Source organism: Rana temporaria, chromosome 4 (assembly GCF_905171775.1).
Source record: "Rana temporaria chromosome 4, aRanTem1.1, whole genome shotgun sequence".
In the NCBI taxonomy this organism is placed as follows: Eukaryota; Metazoa; Chordata; class Amphibia; order Anura; family Ranidae; genus Rana; species Rana temporaria.
The window spans coordinates 383,490,402-383,514,424 of record NC_053492.1 but is presented as its reverse complement, the minus strand read 5'-3'; the positions used below and the strand labels follow the sequence as shown (position 1 = coordinate 383,514,424).

Below are 24,023 nucleotides of genomic sequence, written 5' to 3'. Positions count from 1 at the left end.
CAAACATTCCCATAGACACACTCCTAAGCCTTGTGGACAGCCTTCCCAAAACAGTTGAAGCTGATATAGCCACAAAGGGTGGGCCAATTCAATATTAAACCCTACGGACTAAGACTGGGATGCCATTAAACTTCATGGGGCAGATCCACGTACCTGCGCGTAATCTTACGCCGGGCGCACCGTATCTAAGATACACTACGCCGCCGTAACTTATTTATTTTATTTTGAATCCACAAAGAATTTGCGCTGTAAGTTACGGCGGCGTAGTGTATCTCTGGCGGCGTAAGGGTGCGGAATTCAAATGGATGTAATGGGGGCGTGTTTTATGTAAATACGTTGTGACCCGACCGAAAACAACGTTTTTTTTTAACTGCGCATGCGCCGTCCCTGGGGGTATCCCAGTGCGCATGCTCGAAAATTTAACCGGAACAAGCCAATGCTTACGACGGTGGCGTCATTCTACGCAAATTCCTATTCGCAAACGACTTACGCAAAGGATGTAAAAAATTCAAAATTGTATGCGGGAACGACGGCCATACTTAACATTGAGTACGCCTCATAACAGCAGCTTTAACTATACGCCGGAAAAAGCCGAACGCAAACGACGTAAAAAAATGCGCCGGCCGGACGTACGTTCGTGGATCGCCGTAAATAGCTAATTTGCATACTCTACGCAGATTTCGACGGAAACGCCACCTAGCGGCCGCCGGAAAATTGCATCTAAGATCCGACGTCGTACTAAGACGTACGCCTGTCGGATCGATCCCAGATGCCGTCGTATCTTGTTTTGTGGATACAAAACAAAGATACGACGCGGGGAATTTAAAATTACGCCGGCGTATCAGTAGATACGCCGGCGTAATCCTTTTGTGGATCTGCCCCCATGTGCGTGAAAAGGTAAGTGTCTATACTAATATAAAGCGCTGCATAAATTGTCTGCGCTACATACAGTAAATGCCTGTAATATATAAATTGCACTGAGAGAGTTTTGAGAGAAGTAAAAGGTAAAAAGGTTAATATTTTCCAAGCAAAGCTGTAATTTTGTCTCCAAAAAAAAAGACAAACAATCTACTTTTATTATAATATAGCTTTAATTCATCGAGTTGGCAGTGGCCCCTAAAGCGATCCATGCCAAGGGTCCACTTACCTCTTAACAATGACAATGCCCGATTCTAGAATTCCTATCCTTACCCAGAGAACTACCCTCCCGGTATGCATGCCAGATCAGACTAATGTTATAGGAAAAGGTCATGTCTGCAAGTGTTTGTCAGTTAACAAAAATCAGTTTAACAGATAAAAGGAAATAATTAGTGTACAATTGACTTTTTATGACCTCTGTGCATGCAAGGCACTTCACAGAGTCATAGCTTCACAAAATTTCAGCAGACAGCAGCATTCAGCCAGAACAAAGTCAAATTACTGTATAAGTCATTACTGTCAAAGTCATGCAGACTGGTCATAGCTGATATATGATCCAGATGCTGCAAGAGCCTGATTATAGTTTCTCTGCATTCCTAAATTTTAATTCCCCTAGATAACAGCATACATCGCTACCAGATATTACAATCTCAATTGCATCAGTAATAATGTCACAGAAAAAACTGCTTTAAGTTAAACATGTTTTAGTCAAATAAATATATACTTTATATTGCTTTTTTAGACAATGTTTACACAACCTGGGATGCAGAAGTGCAGCTGGCATATGCATGACTTTAGGCAATCTTCTGCCTGTTATTTATCTTTTAATGCTTCCAAAATGGGGAGCATGTAGGAAAAAGCATTAGAGCAGCACTACATACAAAAACAATAATATAACAATAAATAGCTCATAACAGATAAAAAATAACAGCTTTTGCTGCAATATTTACCTTCAATCCAAAGATCCCCCCCCCCCCCCCCCCAACATTCATTTTTCTGATGCCTGATGTGCTCAGTCTGATGGCGAGCATCATTCAACCTACTTCCTCAGAGCCCAGGTTGTCCTGGACCTGTCCCAATTTGTAAATGAACAGTTACAAGAAAAGCAGCACAATGATGAGCTCATCCCTCTGTCACTTCCTATCAGCATGGATCTTAGCCCGGATTCAGATAGATTTTTGAGGTAAGTGCTTTCTGAATACAGCACTAGCCTCAAAAACTTGCGCCGGCGGATCGTAAATCAGATAGATTACGCGGATCTAAAGATCCGCTTATTTATCTGAATCTACCCCCTTGTCTTTAATTTAACTAATTGGATTCTTGTATTGCTTCACCCTCTCACTTCAGCTCCGCTATACAAGGACCATAAGAAGGCTGAGAACAGGTAAAATTCACTTACACTGCTTGCGTTTAAAATACATTTAATGATGTACTCATGAATAAAGAGTTGCATTCATTTGTGTCTTTTGTATCTGCTTAGAGTTAATCTTTAAAGGTTAATCAATCTGTAGGAAAAAAAGTATCAGAACAAAAAGATGCAGGACAAAGTGAAGCAAACACTGCACTAAGACCCCCTTCACACTGAGGAATTTTTCAGGCGGTACAGCGCTAAAAATAGCGCTGCTATACCGCCTGAAAAACTCCTGCACTGCATACTCAATGTGAAAGCCCGAGGGCTTTCACACTGAGGCGATGCGCTGGCGGGAGAGAAAAAAAATCTGCAGAGGCGCATTGCGGGCGGTATGAAACCCTTTATTGGCCGCTAGCGGGGGTTAATACCGCACCGCTAGCGGCCGAATCCCGCGGCAAATCCGACGGTATAGCGCCGCTATTTTTAGCGGAGCTATACCGCCACCGCGCCTCCCGCCCCAGTGTGAAAGGGGCCTTAGAGATGGGCAATTAATAAGCGCTTTGGCTCAGTCAACCCTTTTGTCACAAGGGTCAACAGCATCCAAATTAGGACTAAAGTGCCCATACAGGAAATGGGCTCAGTAGCCATATACAGTAGGCTATCAGATGTCTTAAAGGGGTTGTAAAGGTTTGTTTTTTTATTTTCTAAATAGGTTCCTAGCTAGTGCATTGTTTGTTCACTTACCCTTTCCTTGAAATTCCCTTCTAAATGTTTTTTTTTTCTTTGTCTAAATTTCTCACTTCCTGTTTCTCCTAAGTAAACTTCACACCATCATCTGAGCGGTGTTTAGTCAGCCAGAACAGCTTACTGAGGAGGAACAGGAAGTGCGAAATTCAGACAAAGAAAACAAAGAAAAAAAAACATTTAGAAGGGAAATCGAAGGAAAAGGTAAGTGAACCAACAATTCACTAGCTTAAAAGAACCAATTTAGAAAATAAAAAATTAACCTTTACAACCCCTTTAATGTAACATTGTAATTTGTTTGAAAACTAGACTGAAACTACTTGCCAGCTCTAACCTGTCTGACCCTACCACAGTGTCCACTGCATCACTGCTACACTTGCAGCACCTTATATATACATGCAGACTCTGATGCCTCTCTGCTGCAACTAAACTCTGAAGAAAAGCATAAACTCCCATGAGGGAGTCACTGGTAGAACACCAGCTACTTCTAATGCTACGTACACACGATCGGTTCATCCGATGAAAACGGACCGATGGATTTTTTCATCAGATATCCGATGAAGCTGACTTCCATCAGTCTTGCCTACACACCATCAGTTAAAAATCCATTTGTGTCAGAACGCGGTGACATAAAACACAACAACGTGCTGAGAAAAATGAAGTTCAATGCTTCCGAGCATGCGTCGACTTGATTCTGAGCATGCATGGATTTTTAACCGATGGACTTGACAACAGACGATCGTTTTTTTCTATTGGTTTTTTAACCATCAGATAATTTTAAAACAGGTTCTAAGTTTTTTCACCAATGGGAAAAAAAACGATGGGGCCCACACGATCGGTTCGTCCGATGAAAACGGTCCATTGGACCGTTTTTATCAGACGAACCGATCGTGTGTACAGGGCATTAGAATTCACTTCTGAGCAAAAGCAGCCACATCAAGGAGCAGGGTCTACACTTTAGATTGTGACACTTTTTTTTTAGGTACTGCTCTATTTACTTAAAAAGCATCCTCTCTTCATTACAGGAGGTAGAAGTTAAGCAATAAATGACTGTCTCACTAAGGAGGTATGCAGCACTGTTATTAAACCCCATTGGCAGGATGTCAGCCAAACCCTGCTAATAGCTGTAAATAGTCATAAAACAAAATGGTTTGTGCAAATACACATTCTGGGCCAGATTCACATAGAGATACGACGGTGTATCTCCTGATACACCGTCGTATCTCTGAGTTTCGTCGGTCGTATCTATGCGACTGATTCATAGAATCAGTTACGCATAGATATGCCTAAGATCCGACAGGTGTAACTGTGTTACACCGTCGGATCTTAGGAAGCAATTCCAGGCCGGCCACTAGGTGGCGTTTCGGTTTATTTACGCGACGAATATGCAAATGAGGAGATACGCCGATTCAGAAACGAACGACCGCCCGGCGATTTTTTTTTTACGTCGTTTGCGTTCGGCTTTTTCCGACGGATAGTTACCCCTGGGTCTATGAGGCGCAGCCAATGTTAAGTATGGCCGTCGTTCCCGCGTCACGATTTAAAAATTTTACGTCGTTTGCGTAACTCGTCCGTGAATGGGGCTGGACACCATTTACGTTCACGTCGAAACCAATGACGTCCTTGCGACGTCATTTAGCGCAATGCACGTTTGGTAAATTTGCAGACGGCGCATGCGCTATTCGATCGGCGCGGGAACGCACCTGATTTGAATAGTACACTCTCCCTAGCCGTGGAATTTGAATTCCGCCGGGGGATTTACGATACGCCGCCGCAAGTTTTGAGGTAAGTGCTTTGTGAATTACCCACTTGCCTCAAAAACTTGCGGCAGCGGATCTTAAATCACATAGGTTACGCGGATCTAAAGATCCGCTAACCTATGTGAATCTGGCCCTCTGAGTCTGTTTTGTAACAAAACACACCTATATTACAAAGGGCAAAAGGCTAAAAATACATTAAGTCTCCTAAACAAACTACATATAGGCTTTAGATTACATTTGGTCTCTATCAAATTGTAGTTTCATTCATTTACTAAATATGTTGGCTGTTGAATTGGAAGTCTTGTCATCTAAAAACATAGATATACTAATCTCTGCTAAAACATTTCAGCAAACCTCTTAGACAAGGGGTAGGCAACCTCGGCCCTCCAGCTGTGGTAAAACTACAAATCCCATCATGCCTCTGCCTCTAGGAGTCATGCCTGTGATTGTTAGGGTCTTGCAATATCGCATGGCACTTGTAGTTTCAAAACAGTTGGAGGGCCGAGGTTGCCTACCCCTGTCTTAGACCCTTTTGAATGTTTGCATTATTTCTGTGAATGCCCTTTTCAGAGTCCAGAAAACATGGCTGCATCTGCAGCTCAATGTCTTTTTCAAAACGATGAAAGAATGCTAAGAGCCAGTGACTCTAATATTCTATAATTCGGTTTATTTTGCTGTTACGTATTGTCCAATTTGCTATACCTATTTCTGTAAATATTTTTGGTGTCACAGACATTTTTTAAATGGTCAGCACTGCTACAGCAGATACTGGGAACAGAACTTGTTTTCATTAAAACACAAGGTGGTGGCTACTGCTTGTGAGTTAACCTGCTCCAGTGATGTCCACTTTCAGTCTGCTGATGCTTAGATTATTGTCCTGAGAGCTGGAAACTCTCTGCTAAAGTAAGACTGAAAGTGACATACATCAAATCTAAAAAACACATACTGAAGAATTATATTATTATTTGAATCAATGATGCCAATAGGCAGGGTCGATCCGCCCTATAGGCTCACTATGCAAGCTGCTTAAGGCCCTGCAAAGCTGCGGAGGGACCCCCAAACTACTAGAGGCCCCGCCTGGTGAGAAGTCATTTTCGGCCCCTCATCCCACTTTCTCAACTGGCTGCATGGGAGAAGAGGTAAGAAGTCATCACCCCCCACTTCTCACTTTAATGTAAGATGTAATTTCCGACAGCAGAACACCCCCCCTCTTTTCACCTTTAATGTGACATGCAATTTTCGGCGGCAGCCCCCCCCCCTGCTTCTCAAATTTAATGTGACATGTCATTTTGCTTAGGGCCCCAGGGAGGTCAGGATCGCTTTGGCTCCACCCCAAGGCAAAATGCACTTTAGATTTTTGGATGGATATTACATTCACTTGGGACATGGAATGTTTAAAGGCCTCACAAAACCTTAGGCCCCGTACACACGTCCGAGGAACTCGACGTGCCAAACACATCGAGTTCCTCGTCGAGTTCAGTGTGGAAGCCGCCGAGGATCTCGGCGGGCCGACTTTCCTCATTGAACAACGAGGAAATAGAGAACATGTTCTCTTTTCGGCCCGACTAGTTCCTCGTCGGCTTCCTCGCTGAAAAGTGTACACACGACCGAGTTTCTCGGCAGAATCCAGCTCCGACCGAGTTTCTGGCTGAATTCTGCCGAGCAACTCGGTCGTGTGTACGGGGCCTCACATACTAGTATTTAACCAGGAATATCAGAACATGCACTTTTCAGTGCAAAACCTTAAGTTATTCACTGCAAGATGAGTACAACTTTAAAATCTATCTCCGAAGTGAGGATGTTTTAAATATGAAAGCCATCTAAATCACCATTAGTCTGTTTGATAGATTTTCAAAAACCATTATGAAGCTGAATGGGGAAGCAAGTGGTAGCAGATCAGCAATGAAAAAGCAACACTTCGTCAAAGCCATCTATCTTAGAAGAGTTTCAGAGACTTCAAAGTAATTAAGGAAGAATAAAGGATACTTTTCTCCTGAGGTTCTCTGTACTCTTATTAGTTTTCAATGGGAAAGCCAATTCACCTTAGTAATACTAGACACCAAATCACATTTTATAAACATTAGCGATAACATGTGATAAGCTATAAAACAAATTCTGCTTACCAGACAGTACTGCCAATATCACTAGTATTTATAATTTGGGCCCCTCAGGGTTCCATCCTAACATAGTTTTTAAGTTTGTGAACAGTTTTGCAAATCTTGTTCAGAGTTTAAAGTGCACACATTTTGCAGTAATCCCCATCGAAGACTATGGGGGTGGGGGGTGAATCTTGATACTCAATTCTGCCTATTGGTAGAGCTAACAAGTAAAAAGGCATGGAATATCAGATACTGCCTTGGACGACATTTAACCATACAAAAATAAAATACATAAAACAGATTTACATTTTAAACCACAAATTATTAGGGAAAGGAAACAGAAAGTTAATAAATAAAGCCAAGCCCAACAACCTCCTTAGTGAGTAAAATAGTAGAAAAGAACAAAACACCAAGGAGGGAAAAAGGCTGTGCTGTCATAGTGACTAGGTGGAAATAGAAGCACAGGGAATGTGTGTTTTCCTCTACATCCTATGACAGCACACCTGGGAGATATAACAGAGAAATACCCCATGGGTGGGAAGCTGATGAGAATATGTTCTGTTCAAAGTATGTCTCTTGATCTAGATTTGATGCAAGCCTACAAATCTGGCTAAAATTGTGAACATCTTCCTATGGAGAGACTCTACACATTGGATTCACCATAGCTGAGGCATTCTCGGGCCCAGACGTAGAGGCCGATCAGGCAGAACGCGCAGGAGGAGGTTTATTGAAGGCTATGTAATTACAATTGATGGTTTGGGCAATCTATCTGGCAATAGTGAATTCAGAAGTCTGATGCCCTTTAACTATTCCTTAGAACCGTAGATATTTTTCAGCTTGTGAAGGTCTTCTTGCTCATTAGAAGGATTGGGATGGGAGGAGGAATAGTAATCTCAGTTGAACGCTGGAAATTAGATGCCACCTTAGGAATGTAGGAAGGATCCAAAGACAAGATAATCTCATTTTGGTATACATTAAAATAAGGTTTGTGTATTGAGAGGGCCTGAATATTCCCTTCTCTCCTAGCTGTTATGATGGCTGGGAGCAAAGCCATTTTGATTGTCAGGAGTATGAAAGAGGCTTGGTCTAGTTGCTCAAAGGGTGTATTTCTTAATCCTATTAATACCCATAAAAGATTTCACGTGGGGCCTTCAGTTGGAGAGAAAGCCTTAAACACGAAGCTTCATAAATTAATACATTTAAAGCTTAAGTGGACCTTAGGCAAAAAAAAAAAAATGTACATATATTTGCAGAAAAAGTGTTTATGATTATTTTTTTTTTAAATGAGCCTGAGTAACCGCAATCAATAAATATTGGGTGCAATGCCAGGCTCCTACAGATGGTCCTTTCAACTCCCTGTCCCTACCAAGGTAAGGACTTTCAGTTTGTCAGCTGGAGTACTTCAAGTCTGCTATGGTGGCAGAGGTGACCTGTGGTTCATTCAGTACCAGATGTCTGTGAATGAATGACACAGCTGTGCAGCGAGAGCCCAAACAGCCAAGCTAATTTTAAATCTGACAGCTACTGCTGGGGAGAAGAACTCCCACATGCTGTTGGAAATTAGTGTCTTGTGGGTGGGTTCACTTGGTACTACGTTACACCCTAAAAATGGGTATAATGTAACAAGGTCTTAAACGTCGACTTTGCCTTTAATCCATACATTGTCAGCAAGACAGAATTCATTGAAGGAATAGTGTGTGCAATCTGGGCTTTCAGGGTGCTTGGCTTTAGACCATGGGTCTTCAAACTACGGCCCTCCAGTTGTTCAGGAACCACAATTCCCATCATGCCTAGTCATGTCTGTGAATGAATACCTCATGGGATGTCTAGTTCTGCAACAGCTGGAGGGCCGTAGTTTGAGGATCCCTGCTTTAGACACTTGCCTAGTCCTGCATGAAAAAAAAATGAACAGAATCAAAGAAAAATTAGAAGCACTCAAAAGGTTGACTAACAACAACAACAAAGGTTGTCAACAACATTTGTAAAACAAAATGTTCAAAATCCAAAAATACATTTTTGAAGTTCCTACCTTCTTGTTCTCTTGAAAAGTGTAAAATACTCTACTCTATCAGACAGACCGCTTCTTTTGAGGATCTTGTGCTCAAATACCAGACATTCAGTCTGATTTTCTGCACCTTGGAACAGAAGTCTGTGTCTGCATGGAAGAGTAACTGATGATGATGATGATGACTGCACCCTGTTCCTCCCATATTTTCTTCAAGACCCTTGAAAGAATGGGCAGAGGAGAAAACCCATAAGCGAGAGAAAAATAGTGCTTCTGAGTGGGGGCATCCAACCCACCTGGGAGGTCCCTCTTGTTTAAGAAAAATAACCATGAAAGAAGAGCATTTCCTCTTGTGTCAAAATGACAAACCTGGGGATCTCCCTTGTACAACTTGTACATCCAGCTCATAGGGCTTTGTCCCAAAACTTAGAATCCTCTGAGGCAAATGGAAATCTTTACGGGGCATAAACAGAGGTTTATCAGAAACTTTTCATTCTCTTTCTATTAATGTTTTAAAAAACTTTTAATTTCCTCTAGGACCTCTTACATCTGGTCTTCAACAGATAATGGGGTTACTTCAGGCTCCTTTTTTGTCACTAAAATGGTCTCTTCCAATTCCTCAGACTCTTCCCCAGCACAAATAAACTTTTTTGTTCTTTTGCCACATTCTGCATCAGCTCCCTCTCCAACCTCTTGAGATTTGCTACAATCTCCAATATTATGTGCTTTATCCAAGTGAGATCATTTAGGTGACTGGGGAAACAGACCTAGAAGTTGGCATAGAGAAAAGGGAAACTGCAGCTCCAGGTGAGTGCACTCAGCAATCAGTGTCCTCTCAGCAGCGTGGGTGCAGGCAATGCACGGAGAGAAGACTGGAGAAAAAAGACTGGACAGCCGCACTTCCACTAAATTCTTAAAATGTTGCTTTTAATAGTAAAAAATGGAAACAGCACTACAAGTCACAGCAGACAGTGGGGTGGATATCTGACGCGATTTGCACTGGGGTATCAGCGCTTAGTCATAGCTAAGTTGGCATAAGAGATCTCACCAAGCTCTGATTCTCTGCCTTTCAAAACTCCAATAATTTCTGCATGCTAGAAGGCTATTTTTCCACAACTATGGTGGCCTTGCATTTACCACATGAAAGACTGAATCAGATAGTCCAGTATTAGAAATGGCACATTTTCTCCTTGGCTTGGCCCCCTTTGCAAGTTTTAAGGAAGATTTTGAATTTTACTTTTCTAAAAGCAAAGCACAGGAAAAAAAGTATAAGCAATGTCATTAATTTCTCCAGAACAAGAAGTAGAAAGGAACAGGGTATACCCAACAAGGCCCAATTCCTTATTAGCATCCCTGGTCTGTTAACAGGCAGCAACACCAGTGTTCTCTGACATCCTGAAACACAAAAGGAATGGACTGAGCTCACTCTTTCAGGCATACAACTGCCTCCAGGACCTTGTTTCCCTGAGTCACTCCCTGACACCCCCCCCCCCCCTCAAACACCTGTCTGGCCAATACAAAAAAGGCCCAAAAGCAAAAGAATGCATTTACTTTCACAGAGGAAAACAGAGAACACAGAAGATACAAATCCCCACAAAAGCAGTCAAACCTGGAAGTAATGTCATAATGTCAAGGTGCAGTGCGTTCTATTTTGGTTGTAATCAGAAGATAACATCCTATCCCACTTTAGTGTAGTGTTTTAGCAAGGGGGAGCAAGACTTCAGTAAAGAAGTGGACCTTGCTTGCAGCGTGCTTTATTATATGACAAACCGACAACCATTTTGGCTAAAAAGGAAAGATCACACTATGTTTTCTTCTGCCACACTCCATAATTAGAAAGATATGTTCCCGGGCAAACTTTTACAGCCTCCTTTGTCACTTGCCAGCTTAAAAGACAATGGGGCCATTTGTCAAGCAAATTAAAGACACAACTAGGTTCAAATGAGACTACCTTCCGCTTAACAAAGTATTTGCAACACTGTGCATCTAAATTACCAGGCAGCTATTTGAGGCACATTTGAAAGGTTTGCTACAGAGTTATTACTGAAGATGAGACATATTTGCACACTAAACAGAAGAAGTGATCAGGGTCAAGTTTCACTTAGCTGCAGGGCAAAGTTAGAGCCTTTATGACCCAAGGTGTAATCGTGTAATAAATCTGCCTCAGGATATGTTTCACTGCTCCTGTTTAGCATTTCTTTGCCATGTCATCGCTGGAAGAATCAGCAGTGCAATGCCAATTCGTTCTCAAGTCAGTGGGCAGAAGGTGATAGACGACACTGGGAACTGATTTTCTATTGTCTAGAGTTCCATGTTATTTAATTGTTCATACGTGTTGTTATATAAATGAGTAACTGGGAAACACAAGAATACACAAGAAAAAAGGGATTCTGGGATCTTCTGCTTGCTTTTTAACTGGTGAAATAGAAAATGTATTTTTTCAATCACTACTGAAGATCTAAATCATAAGTCGTATTTATGGCCACTCTTCTCATGGATACAGAGTGGGAAATGTTTACATTGAGAATAAATCATGAAGGACTAGTGTAAAATGTACCTTGTCTATCCAGGTGGTGCACTACTTTTGTGAAGACACTTAACTTAAAAGGGGAAATATTTAAATCTAAAAAGCTGCAAATTGAGATCAATATTACTATTAAACCATTTTAATATTACTCATAAATATTTTACCACTTCTTGTACCTGTATTATCATATACAGAGACACTACAATTATTTCTATATGTATACCACAGTTTATACGTTATGTCTAAAACTCTATGGGGCAGATCCACAAAGATCTGCCCCGGCGCATCGTATCCGAGATACGCTATGCTGCCGTACCTTACCTGGCTTTAAATCGAATCCATAAAGAATTCGCGGCGTAAGTTACGGCGGTGTAGTGTATCTCAAGCAGCGTAACGGCGCAAAATTCAAATCGGCGATTAGGGGGCGTGTTTCATTTAAATGAAGCGCATCCCCGCGCCGAATGAACTGCGCATGCGCGTCCCTAAATTTCCCGCATTGCATTGCGCTAAATGACGTCGCAAGGAAGTCATATTTTTTAACATAGATGTGAATTATGTCCATCTTGATTCACGGACGACTTACGCAAAAAAAAAAAATCAAAATTATCGCGGGAACGACGGCCATACTTAACATGGCAAGTCTAACTATACGCCGCAAAACAGCAGCTTTAACTATACGCCGGAAAAAGGTCGACTCGATACAACGTAAGAGAATGCGATGGCCGCGCGTACGTTCGTGGATCGTCGGAAATAGCTAATTTGCACACTCGGCGCAGAAAAATACGAGAACTCCACCCAGCGGACGCCGAAGTATTGCATCTAAGATCCGAAGGCGTACGAAGCCATACGCCTGTCGGATCTAACCCAGATGCCGTCGTATCTTGGTTTGAAGATTCAAACCAAAGATACGACGCGGGTAATTTGAAAGTACGCCGGCGTATCAGTAGATACACCGGCGTACTCGCTCTGTGGATCTGCCCCTATGTCAAATTCACTGCAGACTATTTTTATGAAAAACATGTAGAATATTCTGTATTTAAACTCAAAACCAAACATTTTATGTACTGCAATTCAGCTTACTAGTCCTTGCTGGCTGCATTATTTTTATTTTTTTTCAGGTATCTTTGCTTTATTTTCACCAGTTAATCCTGAAAATAATGCAAATCCTGTCCCTGGGTGGCTATGTCACTCCTCCGCTGTAGCAATGGAGGGACCTATGATTGTCCCCCTTAGGCTTTGCAGGTACGGGCTACAAACACATCCAGCTCAATTCATCTCCATTACATGAGGGCAGGGCAACTGGTAGTTTACAGAAGATAGCTAGGAAGGAAGATATTCTTTGGTGCAGCTCACAGAACGTGACAAGGACACTGCATTTCTGGCAGAATCAAAAAATATTTGACCACTTTCACACTGAGGCGCTTCTAAACTGCCAGTAAAAACACTGCACGCTTTTGAAGCGCTTTTCAGGAGCTTTTAAAGAACTTTCCATTCATTTCAATGGAGAGGGCAGCCCTGACAGAACACTGCCCCAGTGTGAAAGCATTTATTGATTTTAATGGAAATACGTTTTCGTGAGATTTTTAGGCGCTGTTTTTAGCGTGAAAGAGCCTGAAAAGCGCATCAATGTGAAAGTGGTCTTTCTGTACTTCCTGAAAATGATCTTCGCTTGGATTAATGCAGCCATCACATTCAGTTCCAAGTGAGCTACAACATATTACATGTTTGTTCTTGGGTTTAGTTATCCTTGAAAATATATTAAGCTTTTATCGTCTACTTACTGTATCTGACTGGCTTTCCCCAGAGTAACAATTTATTGTAATATCTCTTGCAAATAAGGAAAACCCCACCATATAAGGACATTCTCATAATGGTCATCACATAGAAAACAACATTGTTCCATGTGCTTTAAAGACTTGCCTACATTCTCAGTTTTACCTGCCTAGCTCAGTGATTTGTTACGCCTGAGAACCATTAAGAAGAAGCAGAAATGTTTACTCTGCGCTGGTCAGAGGTTACACACTGCATCACATATTGCCTTTTTGTACAGAATTTTAATGAACTAGGAATGGGCTTACTCTGCAATGTTTAGGAGCGAAGAAAACATCTCATCAGTGAACACTATATACCTTGTTGCAGCTGTGAAATATTCATGAGCCTTGGACATGAGACAACATTTGAGGCAGTTACTGGATTGTTCTAATGAGGAATCCTGCTGCTGTTCACAGTTCTTTAAGCAAACATGGTACACAGCAGATTCCATGAAATAAGCATCCAGTTGAGAAAGAAAAATGCTGTAGCATTCTAATGTATTTTCCATGTTGAGCCCAAGTAAATGTACAGACGTGAATGAGATAAGTTTATCAAAGCTTGACATACAGTATGAAGGTATTTGACCTGAGGGTTCCCAAATTTGTAGACACATAGATTTATTGGAAAGCTAATTTCAGTTAAAACCTACCTGGCAGCCTGCCTCATTCGGTGTGCTAGAATTTCATAGAAATAAAGAGTACAAAAGTGCAATTAACTGCAGATCTCAAACAGCTCTTCGTTGTCGATGGCCTACACAAAAGGCTGCTTAATTGGACCCTAGGAAGTTAGCTCAAACCTTCACTTTAAATCACAGAAGAGAAAGCGCTCATTTGAAAGATTTCACTACCCATATAATTTTTTACATTCACTTTGTCCATTACATAAAAAAAAAAAATTCACTTTGCGATTTGGATGAAATATATGTACATTCCAAGTTCAATCTAAGTCCTAAACAATTTAAGTCTCTTAGTTTTTCATAAATAATCAATGCAACATTTTTCATCAGTGAAATAACAGATTTATGGATTAAAGCCTAACTGCAGGCAGATAAGAAAAAAAACTGAAATGAATACAGTATAATTCATTAAAATAATTGAATGTAATTTTAATTCAACTAGTGGAAGTACATACCAAAAAACTGGCGAAGTACAACTATCGGAGGAATATCTTGGAAAAATAATAGAGGACAATAGAAGATGAAAAGGAACAAACAAACCATTAGGGGGGAGGGGAAGGGAGGGAAAAAGAGGGGGAGAAAATATAATAATAAAGCAAAAGGTAATTATACAAATTAGCATTTGGAAAACCGCAAATGATGCGAAACCAAAGAAGAGACGATACTAAAGAATGAAATCATGAGCAAGTCTCTTGCTGTGGTGGAGTCTGAGGTGGTTTAAAAAAAATAAAAAACTAGTGGAAGTACATTGATTGCTTTTGATTGTGGACTCTTGTAAAAAAATCTGTATTGCATCAGGTAGTCTGGGCCAGCACTTTCCAATCAATCTCTGTTGCAGTGTAAAGTGCTTGCAATAAACACTTAAAAACACCGGGTTATTGAGTTTTTGCTAGGCCTAAATAGTCTCTATTGGTATATATATATATTTTTTTTATCTACGTTCATACTCACATAAACCTGAAAAGTTTAAAAAGATAGCTTTTGATTTTGCTGAAAATGGTGTTAACAGTGATGACAGGAAGTTATCAGTTATTACATTGCTCTCTGAGGACTACAAAACCATGCTTCCTCTATGTTATGCACAATAGGAGAGGGTGGGATTCTGTAGTCCTATATTGGGGGTTGTGAATGTTGTCACCCTAGGACAATAAGTGTGTTACTGGCAGAATCCCCAAGTAAAAACAAAGGAAAAAATAAATAAAAGAAAACTAAAGCAGTTACAGCATCTAAGGATCGGTAAGCTGCAATATAATAATTTTGTGGGGGGGGGGGGGTTAAATACACTTTATTATTATAGAATTTTACAAAATGTTTCAAAGGAGTGTTATACAAGATAACCAACATTTTACATAACAGAAATAAATTGTCTCTGGTAGAGGACGGGTCTTTTAATTTCTGCCTATTTTAAAAGGATCTGTCCAGAAAGCACTGTCTGCTAAAGAAAGGGATGCTCTCTCTTCTCTCAGAAAATTTTGTCAGCTCTTTCCAGAGAACCATTTGCAGATCATTTAACAACTCTGTACTCCTAAATAGTGCAGTTGCACTGCAAAAAGTTAGCAGGGTGTTAACGACAGAAATTGTGACAGACCCAACTGTTACAGAGGCTTTTGGAGGGGACAAGGGGCAAACCTCCTACCCACCGAATATGCCCAATGGAGGAGACCAGGGATTTTGTCTGCTTCTTCTGGTCAGAGCATAGTAAAGAGCTTTGTTCAGCCTCGGATCCCATGGAGAGAGCAGATCATTCTCAATGATGGACAACAACATGATGAATGCTGAGAGCGAGGCTTGAATTGATTCTCTGAATAAGGACAAAAAAGCTTCTCTTCTGGAGTACATGGAAAGGTGTATCATTAATCTTGTACAGGTTAATGGTCAGAGGAAATATGGTGGCCCTCCTGCAGACTTGGAGAAGCCCCTAGACTTGGGACAGAAATATTTATTAACAATATCCCTCAAGAAATATATGAAGATAAATGAATTCCACTTTTTCAGACTGCTGGAACATTGTATGAATTTTGTCTCATTGACTATTGTAGACTGTTGCCGGACAGTCTGAGGTAGGGTGGGATCCCAGATTAATCAAAGCATTGTCTAGGTGACTAGTTGTTAATTAGCTTACTTTTTATTTAGATTACCGTTAATGTTAGTAATATCATTAGCACATCTAAGGAACAGCTATTTACAGTTTACACTGTTTAAAATAATGTGATCAGGCTTTGATTTGATTTTGCGTGGTATCTATTCTGTGTGATCTTACAAATAAGTCCGTTTCAGTTTGCACCTAAGCTAGTGTCGTCTAGCTCTTGGGTGCAATGCTCAGCTATAATACCTGGTCCCTGGTTCCAGAGTGGTGGAGGCACCCAAGTGGGGTGCCAATCGGTCTGTCACAGCAAAATTGCACTGCTTTATTTTAATATTTTCATCGAGAACCATTAAGTAGATTTTAAATACTACCATCAAAAAAATGTTTACATACCTATTCTACCCTGCACAATGGAACACAGAGTGAGATAGTGAGAACCAGAATTGTGAGCCAGTCAGTCTCTACTGCATTGGACAAAGCGGTCAATGCTCTCAACCTAAGTTTAGGTGTTCGGCAGGAGAGGAGTGGACAGAGATCCGCATTAAGGGGAAGGGAGGTGACCAAGAAAGTAGACATCCATTGAATGGTTCTGTACCAGTGCTAATATTTTCAAGGAAAAGGGTGTCACAAAATATGCTACCATCACATACCTCCATGTGATATATTTTTGTTTTCTATGCAAGTCAATTACTAAAGATTATAATGTTTTATTTTCCTCTATTACGAGGATGTCGCGTTCAATTTGTTGAAATCTACTGCATATAACCAACTTTCTATAGAATATTTTATTTTTATTTCTTTTTTTTTTTTCCTTTTTTTTGTACATAATGACAAAGCCAAAAGCTCTATTTAGCAATAACAAAAAATCAACTCCAGCATAATCTGTTGATGTTATATTCAAACCACAATTCAACCCAACACAATGGCAGGACTTCACTCACTGCTGAAATCATTTTGAGAATTGCCAACAAATCTACTACATAATACAATAAATAAGTTCTATTGTGCCAGCAAATTACACATATATTTGTAAAGCTTAATGCTTATGTTAAAAAACACCCATGAACAGCAATAAATCAAAACCTGACCTAACCACCCACCAGTAAGATTTACCCCAAGTGAACTTTGAAGCAGCAAACTGTGCATAAGGTGTAGAATATTAAACTGTATATATAAAGTGTCTACAATAGTAAGTGCATAAAAATACACCCTGCAAAAGTAATAAAATGTGGACTGAAAAAAATAACATATTTTTAAGCAGTGCTGTGTAAAATCCTAAGGCTTAATAAATATAAGAAGAATTATTTAAACAGTGAATGTCACAAAAAAAAAATCAGACCTGAGGGCTGTAATTTTTCATGTTGTTATAAACATGGGAAAGATTTCTAAAACAAGGAGATCCAGCTTCAAATGGTCATCAAATGTGAACAAATTCGGTAAACACACTGTCAGCAATTTAATCACATGCCACTTTATAATTATGAAGCTTAAAAGGTTTGCTTAATTTTCTAAGGATTATTTTTAACTACAGTACATAAATATATAACCAATACATAATTATTTCTCGTATACTAGTCATCTATAATGAAATACATGTTTTTCCTTAAGACTAGAGACTATGTGAAGGTAAAGAGAAAAGCATTCTTTGTTTTATAATTCATTGACACACCTAGTGACTATAACATTTTGGGGGAAAGGTACTAATTTATAGTTAAAATAAGGAGAGCATTTCAAGTACTTGCCAAATAATTCAATAAAAATAATTTATTTATAAAAAACACCACACCTTTCCTTTGGGTTTTAGCTGGTGGGAAACTAATAGTCTGGGTACTTGAAAATTACTAAATCATTGCATCTTGATTTAAGAGACTGAAACTTGGCACTTACTTTGCTGAAATATTCAAGAATGTGAAAACCAGGTGGCAGCTGGGTAGAGACTTGGATTTCCCTTTTCAGGTACTGTTCTAATGTAGCAGCAAGGTGCCCCAGGCCTTCTTTAATTTCTTTGTTAAGTTCTTTGAAATCTGAAAGTATACCAGGGTGGGGAAAAGAAGTAGGAGGTAATAAAAGGTGGGCCATCGAGTGGGAGGAAATTAATATGTCTTCAACATACACAGTAGGCTTAAAAATGTGGAAACAAAATAAATCACTTGTTCTGCCTATGCCACACAGACATAAATTATTTCACATCACACAGGTGTTTGAAAATAATTTACCTGTGATACAAGTTTCTAGGAATAAAACAGATGTTAAAACAGATGTCAAATGACTAAAGTATTTTACAACACAATATTTTTCTTCAAAATGTCGACATTATGAAATATATTAATTGTGTCTATTATTCATTTTTCACTATTCAGTAGTTAAATACTACTGAAACTGCCTATGTTGCCATGAATTCAAAGCAGATTACATTATTTTAGTTTAGATAATTACAACTCACTCAATTAAATATTGTGACATAAAAAAACAAGGTAATAATGATAGTCGAATTGGCTTTATGCCCCCCCCCCCCAAAAAAAAAAAACTGATGTTCCTACACCAAAGGTGAAAGAAGATTGATTCATATCCATTTCCTTGGTTTTATTGCAAGAATTAAAAAGAAAAGCAACAATTGGGATTTGCATTAATTTCCAACTGGAAACAATTGGGGCTCTTGTATGATATTTGCACCAAAATACTCGGCTTTTAACATCTTCTCAATGTTGCAAATAGATTCCCAGGCTTTTACGTAGGGTCTAGGAATACCCTGCGATCTTCACCCACCGTTGGGCTCAGGGAACAGATGGTCTACGTCTCTAGCAGTGTCGCAGTACCAGGAGTTACTGTGACAATCGCCATCATTCACAGTGTATTGTCGTGGGTCTGGCTTTAGCGCATAGCACTAGGTGTACTCACAGGCACAGTCTCCCAAGCCAGAGCACCCTACTGAGTGTAGTTCAATTTTTCCTACCTGCAATGCAGCAGCCATTTAGATCAGGACAAGCTGAAGCTGGTAGTACCTCTCCTCCACTAAGAGTCAGTGAGGTGGTCACCAAGAACAGCAGGTCTTAATCTGACTTGGGTATATAATCCCACAAGAAAACATAGGGGGAGCTATATCCACCTTAGAATCAATAGTTTATAATAGATGCAGCAGCTACCACCTCTGTTCCCCTCTGTGTGTCTCCATAGATGCAGCAGCTACCACCTCTGTTCCCCTCTGTGTGTCTCCACATGTCTCCCCCTCTACACTTCCCCTCCTGGCAACTCCTCCCAGCCAATCACTGTCCATCCTCATCCAATTGGCTCACTCAAGATGGTAATCCCCACAGTGAAAGACATTACATATCTGAGCATTATCCATGGTCTACCCCATGATGGCCCCCACCTCTTCAGCAAGATGGCCACCGCAGCTCCATATTGAAGACACTTTCACTTTTAACTCTTCCCATACTGACTGCAGAGAAATGCGCTATAGCAATAGAAAAACATTTTGCAGCAGCAAACAGTCACAGTCCACGCTACATGTTTTTCTAATTTAAGTTATACTGTTAATTTAGGAAAACAAATGTGTTCATGTTTAATAGCCTGGTTCACTAGGCCGATATTCCCATAGCAATGGAGACCATTCTGCTACTAGTCCACATACCCTTCAGCCTCTTCCAAATAGGTTTAACCCTCTCAAAACACCAATGCCCAGAAGAAGTGATGAAACCGGTTCCTGTCCACCAGTGCATGCAGACATGTTAAGGGTCAAATGTAAACAAACATTTTGAAAATTTAAAAACAGAATTTAAAGTTTTTAGTCTAACATGTAGACATTAGGACAGCAGGAAAAAATGTGCAGGAGGGGAGTGTGGAAGGTATAATGGCAAACAGTATTTGTTGGAGAGGAGTGTGTAGGGTATGATGATAAGCAGTATGTGCGAGAGAGAACTGCAAAAGGCAGGACAGCAGGCAGCATGACAAAAATAAATAATGACTGTTTTAACCAAGGGGGTGAATATATTTTATAGGAACCACCCCATAATGTACAACCTGCTTATTTGTGTAGCATAGACATTTGCTACTACTCCTAAACAAGTTGTTAAATAGAGATTTCTGATGAAAAGGCTGTTCACATTTCAAAGTGTTGAAAAATTCCTTTTTTTTAAACAGAAATATAAAAATGCAATATAAAATCAATACAGGGAAAAACTGCAGTCCTGTATCTGAGCATAAATCTGCAAATATGTAACTAATTAACTGAAATTTGAAAATATGAAATTAGTACACAATTATTGTAATTGTAATTAGAAGCACATGGCATAGATTTCTCTTCAATCTGTTTCCAGCAGACATGAGGTAAAATCAATCAGATACAAGTTAATCTGTTAAACTCTAAGAGAAGGAAATTGTCATGTTTAGCATGGAAACGCTGGCCAAATGTTTTGCCCTACATCAGCGATGTACACCTTTTTTAGTATTAAACACTGATTTTTTTTTTTAAGCTTAATTAGTGCAGATTGGGAAACCCAAGCAGTTTATTTCACAACTGAAAGACATATGAGAAGTTTTACCAGCTACAAAAATTGCAATTCTGCTCAGCAGTCCTTTAATTCAAGTACATTTTTCAGGCAACACAATCTGGTCCCGGACCTCACCAAAAACTAGACACTAGCGATGAGCTAAACCCCCACCCCCTTGGTTTGGTTTGCACCAGAACCCCAGAGCCGCGAACTCTATTAAAGTCTATGGGACCAGAACTTGAAAAATCTGACATCCTCATTTTGAAGGCTTATATGCAAGTTATTTGCCATAAAAAAAGGGGTATGCGAGCGCTGGTACTGCCCTGGGGGACATATATCAATGTAATATATTTTTTTACAAAAGATCGTTTTTACAGGATTTTAATAATGCTTAAAATGAAACATAAAATTTAAAAAAAAGTTCCTTTAAATATAGTACTTCGGAGGTCCCCTTAGTCTGCTTTTAGTGGCACATCTGTACCATGGATAGAACCTGCTGCAGCAAAGCTGACATATATAAAGAAAAAAAATGAAGTGAACCCCCACGCCAAATTTTATTTTTAAAATGGCATGGTGTCCCCCTCCCCCCAAATCTATACAAGACCCTTATCCAAGCATGCAGCCTGGCAGGCCAGGAAAAGGGGAGGGCGAGTGAGTGGAGTATGTACCCCATACTCATTCACATGGGGGGGGGTGGGATCTGGGGGCCCCAAAGCACCCCCCTCATGTTGAGGGCATGTGGCCTGGTATGGTTCAGGGGCAGGGGGTGCTAGCATAAATGTCATGGCTATATATACAACTTACTAATTACTGCTAACATAGTGTACTGTAAGCTGGGGTTTCTGAGACCTAAAAATTATTTCAAGGATATTGGGAAAACTGTTCTACTGAGAGGATAACTCAGTGGGATGAATTGAGAGTCCACATCTAGAGGGATGATGTGACCTTTGCATGCAATCCTAACAGATGTAGTTACTGATTCCTCTGTATGCTTGTGCTATGCACACTGATATATTATGCAACCAGATGGCCAAAGTGAAGGGGGCATCAGACACAGCTAATCTATACTAATCTATACTAATGTCACTGCCCTTTTCCCCCCTCCACCATGGTTCAGGAAGAATTTAGGGCTGTCTTTAAAAGCAAAAAAAAACTAAAACTTCTCTGATTTGGACAAGCCATCATTCTTCACATTATATCTTGAGCAAAAAGACATTGACGAACAAAAACAAGAACAATCTCTTAGCTGTGAGTTGCCTTTGGGCAAACAAGAACATGTAATCTAAAAACTGCATTGGGAAATATAACAAAACCTGTACACTTTAGAAATATGGCATTGCAGTTGGAGATAATGCATTGGTTATAGTAGGAGAAAACAGATGGGATAACAGGAACATTTGTGAAGCAAAACAATTATGGGAAATTTAGAAAGAATAATTACGGTAAATTTAAACAAATATTTAGTAAATTTAAACAAATATATCGTTTACCAAATTATGTCTAATCCCAACTTCCTGAGAGTTGTTTGAAATAAATAAAGAAGACCAAAAATAAAAAAGACGGTGGTTGGTGATGTAAAGCTGTGGAGTATGGACCTTGCACAGCTGGAAGAGTCCAAACTATGGGTCTGAAAATGATGACACATGCTCCACAAATCCACAGCAAACTACATTTAAAGGTCGCTTGTGGATGAGCCTTTGCTTGCTTCAGAACTTCTGTTTTTCCCCCATAGGAGTTAATGGGAATGCAAAATCAAGTGGAGGCAACTGAAATGGAGCCAAGTTGTAACACTAATTTATAGTGCACTCTAATAAACACCGTCATACATACACTTCAATGCACACTCCTGTGCACTTTCACTCTTGTGCATGCATCTTAAATAGTAAAACAAAAATTAGCAGACATTTATTCCCCAGTGCCAGACTGGATTACAAGGTTAGTGTTTGTGGAGAAAAATATCAATCAATGTAGAAACGGACTTACGAGATTGTAGATCATTTATTGAATACAAATCTCCGGAACCACAATCTGGTTGTTCAAGCTACGAAAAATAAGAGAAAGAAAATATAACAAAATAATCAGTATTGCCGATAAATATCACCATCTACATTAGTACCCCTTAAAGTGAACATGTCTCCTCACTGAAATTTCCCCTAAAACCTGTTATATGCAAAGAAGAAAGTGAATACTTACCTCACCTGCCATATGTGCCACTGAGCACCATTCTGTTGAGGAGAAATGGCCTGATATAGTCTTTCAGGGGTGTCAGTCTCCTGTCCCTCCAACCTATTTCCTCACTACTGTGTTTTGTAGTGACATAGGGGTTGGCAGGAGGAACTGACTCCCATTGGCATAATCAGATGAAAGGACTATAATTATTTGCTGAAAACTACGCAAATCACAAAATACACAGGTGATATATGTAAATATATAGAAGCCATTTTTTCTGGCACATGGTATGTATTTTCTGTCCATCTTGTCCAATGCAACGCACTCTATGAATTGGGATTGGGCAGATGAATGTGGCAACTGATAGTATGGTTTCTATGAATGGAGCAGGGGGGCAGAAAGGGAGGGCATAGTCGGCACTTGTCAAGTGCCTGTCACAAGCACAGCCATTCATAACAACCCCTAAAGAAGCAGAAGATCACTGGTGTGGGGGTAGCAGGGGGGCAAAAGACTTCAGATATTAGTCAAACACAGCAGCGACCAGCACACAGGACACTAGGGATGTCCCGATACCGATACTAGTATCGGTACCGATACCGAGCATTTCCCTGAGTACTTGTACTCGGGGGAAATGCTACGATGCTTCACCTGATACCTGGGCAGTCAGGGTGATCGGTGTGGCAGGGGAGTTGCAAGCACTGATCTGCCCCCTTTTCAGCTGTTTTGGTTAAAGTTATACAGCGGTGATCAGTGCTTGGAACTCCCCCCAAAGCCGCACCGATCATCGATGACTGTCCCCCTCTGTGCGGTCTCCCCCCCTCCGTGCTGTCTCCCCCCCCCTCTGTGCTGTCTTCGCCCCCCCTCCATGCTCAGTGCTGTCTTCGCCCCCCCTCCATGCTCAGTGCTGTCTTCTCCCCCCTCGGTTCTCCGTGCTGTCTTCTACCCCCCTCCATGCTGTCTTTCCCCCCTCAATTTGTCAGGATGGAGAGCGGAGGTAGGAGCCGCTAAACCCGGCTCCTACCTTTTCCAAATGAACAGAGTCAGTGATCACTGGCTCTGTCCATTTACATAACTGAGCATCGTAACCTGTGTTTACGATGCTTCCGTTTATGAATGGAGAGGAGTTTCTCTCCATTCATTTTAGCTGACGCTGCTGAGAAAGGGACTAGGGAATCTGTGTCCTTAGTCCCTTTTTCTGTCTTAAAGGGGAGATGTCAGAGGTCTGTTAAGACCCCTGATATCTCACCAAAGACCCCCAACAGGGCTGATTAAAAAAAGAAAAAAATTGCAATAAATATTAAAAAATAAATAAATAAATAAAATAGAATGTAAATAAAAAAAAACACACTGACAATCCACTCCCCCCCCTAAAAAAAAAAAGAAAAA

The 24,023-nt window shown here is 40.3% G+C and overlaps 1 protein-coding gene across 2 annotated transcripts in view; it reads right to left on the bottom strand.

Moving 5' to 3' along the window:
* The window catches only part of SMYD3 (SET and MYND domain containing 3), a 702,152-nt gene that overhangs the window by 544,378 nt on the left and 133,751 nt on the right, over nucleotides 1-24,023 (bottom strand). For both annotated transcript variants that reach the window (XM_040351062.1, XM_040351063.1), the window contains exons 5-6: nucleotides 22,452-22,509; nucleotides 17,866-18,002 (exon numbers count right to left, since the gene is read on the bottom strand). In XM_040351062.1, coding sequence (XP_040206996.1) covers nucleotides 17,866-18,002; nucleotides 22,452-22,509 — 195 coding nt within the window. The remainder of the gene's footprint in view (nucleotides 1-17,865; nucleotides 18,003-22,451; nucleotides 22,510-24,023) is intronic.